General features: G+C 34.3%; 1 protein-coding gene across 1 annotated transcript in view; it reads left to right on the plus strand.

Annotated features, from left to right (window-relative positions):
- The first annotated feature begins 209 nt into the window (after positions 1 to 209).
- The window catches only part of SH3GLB1 (SH3-domain GRB2-like endophilin B1), a 20604-nt gene continuing 14650 nt past the window's right edge, over positions 210 to 6163 (plus strand). Inside the window, exons 1-4 of the mRNA XM_010290848.1 lie at positions 210 to 350; positions 3025 to 3153; positions 4906 to 5039; positions 5431 to 5523. Coding sequence (XP_010289150.1) covers positions 314 to 350; positions 3025 to 3153; positions 4906 to 5039; positions 5431 to 5523 — 393 coding nt within the window. The 5' untranslated portion in view covers positions 210 to 313. The remainder of the gene's footprint in view (positions 351 to 3024; positions 3154 to 4905; positions 5040 to 5430; positions 5524 to 6163) is intronic.

The following is a 6163-nucleotide window of genomic DNA, read 5'->3' on the forward strand; positions in this document are numbered from 1 at the left end:
TTTACCCATAGATTTTTACTGATAGATTACAGAAAATAAATATTAAAAAAAATGATTTTTATTGATAGATTTTATTAATAATGGTTATATCTTTGAAAACATTACCTGCAGCTAATGCGAGTGAATAGTTAAACTGTCTTAAACTTGTCCTGGGAAATAATTTCTGTGAAATAACCGAGTATTTTCAATCTGTCTGACTAACTTATAGTTCACGGAAGAAAAGCTTGGTCAAGCAGAGAAGACTGAACTGGATGCTCACCTGGAGAACCTTCTCAGCAAAGCAGAATGCACTAAATTGTGGACAGAAAAAATAATGAAACAAACAGAAGTTTTACTGCAGCCAAATCCAAGTAAGGAGCCCTTCAAGTTTTTGTTTGCAACTTTTTAATTAATAGATTTGCCAATGTAAATGTTTACTGGAATAGGTATTGCATAAGTTATGACTAAGTATAGGAGTTTTAAACTTTGAAGGCTGGAGTTAGGGAAAGCACATTTTGGAGAGATACTTGGAATTGGAGACAGTGGTGCTGCTTTATTGCTGGTATTACTTTAACCCTTCAAATGGGAAAAGCTTTAGAGCTCTGTAAACTGTAGTATTGGTTTCATACTCTGGTCAGTCTCAGGTTGACTGTTTTTTTTATTTGTTTCCTGTTTAATTGAATTTCCGACTCTAATTCCAGAAATTTTAGGTAGCTGTAAGAACTCTGAAGGTCTTAATGGAGTAGATGTAGTGGCTCAAGAAATTTCATTATTATTTCATTACTTTAACTGTCTGCCCAATACAAGTCAGCTTGAAGCAGGCCAGATGAACTGAAATGCCTGTCTTTAACAATTCCTTTCCTAAAGAATGATTTTTTCCACATGCTGAGTCTTTATCATTTGCCAGCTTTTTATACACCATACTTAGGCAATACAATAAAGTTTCAAATATGCTTTCAACACCGGTGAATCTCTTACTGTAACAATAACAGAAAAAACATAGGTAGAAGAAATGTAATTTTCTGAGGTGTTAATTTCATTTGTTTCTGAAATTGCTGCTATGAGTAATAATGTTGAGGATACCAGTTTCAGACTCGCATCCAACAGTTCTCTGTGCCATTTGTGGCAGTTCTACTAGAGTTGGCAGCTACAGGAATTTGCTTGGAGTATAGATCTAGATTTCAAGTCAAGACCTGGTTGCTAGCCACTGGGACAGCTACTGTTACCAAAAAATATGTAAACCTCTGACAGGTTCACTCAAATGATAAAATTATAATACGGCTAATACCTCTGCACTGAAAACATAAATATCCTCCTTGTAGTGACATACTAAGTTAGGGTTTATTAGTACAGGTAAATCATACACTGATAGCACTTCTCTAATGACAAATAGATAAATTGTTTATAATGCTGATCTTTGAAGTATTATTTTGGAAGTCAGTTGCATCCTTTAGTTGCATTAAAACGGTATTTAAAAAACAAACCCCAAAATCACTAATCCTGTGGGAAGGATGCAATGGTATTTACCGAATGTTCCAGCCCGAATTTCTACTTTTGTCTAGGCCAGAGGTTATAGTCATCTTGTTCATTTAATTCAGTATTTGCAATATGTATTGACTTTTTGAGAAACTTGTAATTGTAGGATATTGAATCACTAACTGTAGGCTGGTAGAACTGTGTGAGGAAGATTCAGTAAAAGGATAATATCTGGTAGTATCACAGTTATGCTGACCAGTCAATTTTTTGATGGCTAAAAATACCCAATGTTAAGCAGTGGTCTTCGTCTGTGAATGTAACTTCAGCTGTTCGGCAGCCTACTTGGGAGGACTATCATATGCTGTAGAGAGCTGCTTTTGGTTGTTAATGGAGCAGCCCTGTCTGGGGGAGGGAAAATGACTTTCAGTCACATTTTTAATGGTACCTTTAGGTCAGACCTGTGTAATAGTTCGATAATTTTAGATTACTTTTCAGTTCTTTTGTCATTTAGTAAAAAAATAAATATTTTGCATAGAGTAAAGAAAAATTAATGCATTTGGGTCATTGTTGGTTCACCCTTGATGCCAGGGAATGCACAGACCCATGTTTGTCTGTGTCAGGTTAACATTTGTGACCTTCATGAGAGAGTAGTTATTTAATCCAGTGCTGATGAAAGTTGTCTAATTAATAGTATTATTTTTGGTTGCATCAAAGCAGCAAGTTTGTTCATTGGAGGGCTGCTTTGTGGTTGTCTGTACTATTGCAGGCTGAAATTAGTTCATACTGATTGCATAAATAAAGAAAGCTAATTCTGAAGCTAAAATCTGTCAGAGAAATCGGGTGTTTTATCTGAGGACTTTGCTATTTTAATTAACACTGTCCCTGCTTATGTCTGTGAGGCTTTTTCACCTAAGCAGCACACAGTGCCTTAATATTACAATAGATGGATATTAATGATCATATAGTCGTGAAAAGTTTTTTTATATATATATTTTTGTTGCTCAAACTAAGAAAAAATGGGAATATGAAATGAAACACTTTCTAAAATTTTAAGTGGTTTGCTTCAGAGCATTTCAAGGAAGCAGGGGGAGTGGGAAAGAGCATATATTTTCTGGGGTTGCTGAACTTTCAGAATATCTTAATAGAGAACCTACAGTAGTTGTTGAACTTAATTCCTACGCTGCTAATTCCAGTGAACAATTGTAATAATTTTTTCCTGGAGTGGCTAAAAAAAAAGACTGTTTGGTTTTGTTAAGAAGTGTTCTATTATGGTTTTACAATGGAGACTTCTGGACAACATTTTGAAAAATTGTATAAATATTCTGATAGGAGGGAGAGGAAAAGTATAACTTTTCACTTTCACAGGTGGCTCTAACAAACACTTGAATATAGCATGACAAACATGGAATACAGTCAGTTTCCAAGATCAGTGTCTTCAGCTTAACATTGTTCACTTAATGTTGAGTTTAATGCCTGGATTTTGAAATTATTTTTCTTTTTTTTGTGTGTGTTTCTATTTCTACTTGTGCTTTGAATGAAAGTAATTATTTCAAATAAACATCTTTTTAGATGCCAGAATAGAAGAATTTGTCTATGAGAAGCTGGACCGCAAAGCACCGAGTCGCATGAATAATCCAGAGTTACTAGGCCAGTATATGATTGATGCTGGGAATGAATTTGGCCCAGGAACAGCCTATGGTAAGTAGAAGCAAAAAATGTCTTGTGTTGCAGAAATGAAGCAGGGAAAAATGCACAGATCTAGTTTTCCTTAACAATGTAAAATCATATTGCTTGTCTTCCTCTAGATAAAACAGTTCAATGACTTTTACATTGTTTTGAGATGACTTGCTGTAGAACTTTCAGTATATGGAGATCAATGATGAGGTTTCTATCCAAATCTAGAAACAGAACCTGCTGTTGGAACTGTCATTGTGGATGGAGAATTTTCTTACCAGAACAAATAATTCTGGAATTTAGTTTCCTTGTTAAAGAACACATTTGCACATCTGACAATATTTATGCATTTTATTTGTGGTGTGGAGTGAAAACGTTATCTGAAATTAACTTCTTTAGTAAGAAGCCTCACTAACTTTATAGTATTCCTGCTTTTCTTAATAAATATTTTGCCAAAGGTGAGAGTGTAGAACATAATCTAAATTTTCTTCCTTCTCCAGCAAATTTATATACCTATGACAGAAGGGTTCAGGGTGTTATAGCTAATGTTTTTACACTGGCTTAAAGTATAAAGTTTAACTCTAATGCTTTCTACAACTCTTAAAGGTGCTGATAATAGATTTAGCTGTTAATTTAACTTAACCAACTGAAAAGCATAGGTGTCTGTATATATAATATAGTCTGCAATCAAAGTCTGATAGTTGCTTTCTTCAAAATTGCAGTGGAATGGAAAACTTCTGTTCTGGGAAGAATGATTTCTTTATATTTAGAAATAATGGGGTTCCTTTTCAAAAGAAGGAACATGGTGTGTTTTTGGTTTTGTTTTTTTTTTAAGTAAATGTTTTACAGAAGACTTAGGGATACAAAGTCGATAATGGCAGGCTTTGTTCCTCGTACTTCCATATGGTTTTATGCTGTTACCTGTGGCCTTCCTTCTGATCATCAGCCTCAAGTCTTGCTTTTTAACATCAACTAGAGTTGTACTTAAAGGCACACTGTCCCTTAACTTGCAGAATTTTTAGAATTCAGGCAAATGCTAGCGTAAAGATAGATACACTGTTAGCTTTCATGTGGTGTCACAAAATAGTTTAGTTCTCTGAAAACTTCATGTCTTTTCTAACTCAGCCATGTCAATCTCTTGAAACAATAATAATAATTGTATTCCTGATACACTAACTTCAGTTTCAATACCTAACTCGGAACCAAATTTTGAAGTATTGTTCAATTAATGTACAAATGTGTATTTAGAAGTTGGAGTTGATGGGGGTGGGGAAAAGCACATTATTTTCCAGTAGTTAAGTGAGCTTTTTCCTTGCTACCAACTACTCCTGACTTAAACAAAAATGTGGTATAAGGGGAGGAGGTTGTTGGATTAAAGTAGTTATGATAACCAGTTCTAAAACAGGTGTTAACAATGAAGTTGCCATAGTTAGTGCCACTTCTACAATTTTGCATCTATTCTCATTGAAATCTTAACCTGACCTGTGATTGTTATTAATAAAAATGGTTTGGTTTGGTGCGTGGGTTTGTTTGTTTTGGGTGGTTGGGTTTTTTTGGTGTGTGGGTCTTGTTTTTTGGTGGTTGTTGTTTTGGTTTGTGCTATGTTGTTTTATTTGGGGTTTTTTTTTTAGATGACTTGGATTTCTTTTGAAAGCCCTTGTGATGGCATTGAATTATCTTTCAAACTGCTGGCCTAAACTTTCCTGCCTGTAGAAACCTGTTTTGTTAACCACCTGCCTGAATCACTATGAAATGAACTTATTTTTTTCTTTGCAGGAAATGCACTCATTAAATGTGGAGAAACACAAAAGCGAATTGGGACAGCAGACAGAGAACTAATTCAAACTTCTGCTATAAACTTTCTCACTCCCCTGAGAAACTTTATTGAAGGAGACTACAAAACTATTTCTGTAAGTTGAATTGTGCATTCTTCAGCACTTCACAACAATTGTAACTGTAGATCTTAAAAATGTAGTAGTAGATAATTGTGCATTATTGCTTTCCTCAAATTAATGTAGAAAAAGTCAGATGCACCTTTGATGTATTTTCCTTCCTTTTGACCAGGTAAAATCAAAATAATTCTAAAAAACTTGCTTTTTATGGCTATTGTTCTATTAAAAGTATGTATCTTTTATTTATGTATAAAATGTGTGAGAATAATTAGGATCCAATTCTGCCTCTTTGTTCAACTGAATAACCTTTTTGTATGTGATACTTAATTGAAAAAAATTTGCAAGTAGACAGGGTTTTGCTTTTGAGTATGTGTACCTATTCTCATGAACTAACCTAATTCGCTTTCAGAAAGAACGTAAACTATTACAAAATAAAAGATTAGATTTGGATGCAGCAAAAACCAGATTGAAGAAGGCAAAAGTTGCAGAAGCTCGAGCTGCAGTAAGTAGAATTTTTTTAATTTGTCCATAACTTTCAAACTTACTGATATATATTTATAAACTTGACCATTTGGTTATGTTTCTAGTCCTAGCTAAATCTCACAATTTTTCTAGATACTTTGTAAGAAATGCCTCAGGGGAGCACAAGGAAATGAAAGCTAGTTGCTGATCAAGGTGTTAGTCTTCTCTTTTTAGATATTCCATCAAGTTGAACTTACTTGAACCAAGTAAATGTTCTCCCCTTGTTCTATACTAGATGAGCCTATACTGCCAGAAATGACTTGCTACAATCTGCCAAGACAGTTGTAAATACAAATTATTCAGAGGTCAAGTTTTGGCATTTGAATCTCTACAAGTGTTGAAGCGTATGTATAATTACTTCCACCCAATGAACCTATCTAGACTTAACTTCTCTATATCAAAAATATTTGTAGTTTACTCTTTCTCCAGTGTTTACTACTTCCCACCACCAAACAGGGTGAGACTGTCAAACTCACATTTCTTAAACATTCTTATTCCCTCAAGAAATGCCTGTTCAAGGAGATTAAAATCACTATAAATGAAAAAGCATTTGCTTTTTAAACTGTCAAGATGCCTCTAAATGGAGGAACAGATAATTGAATCTATGCAATTTCAGCAGG

The sequence above is a fragment of the Phaethon lepturus genome, unplaced genomic scaffold (genome assembly GCF_000687285.1).
Source record: "Phaethon lepturus isolate BGI_N335 unplaced genomic scaffold, ASM68728v1 scaffold13777, whole genome shotgun sequence".
In the NCBI taxonomy this organism is placed as follows: Eukaryota; Metazoa; Chordata; class Aves; order Phaethontiformes; family Phaethontidae; genus Phaethon; species Phaethon lepturus.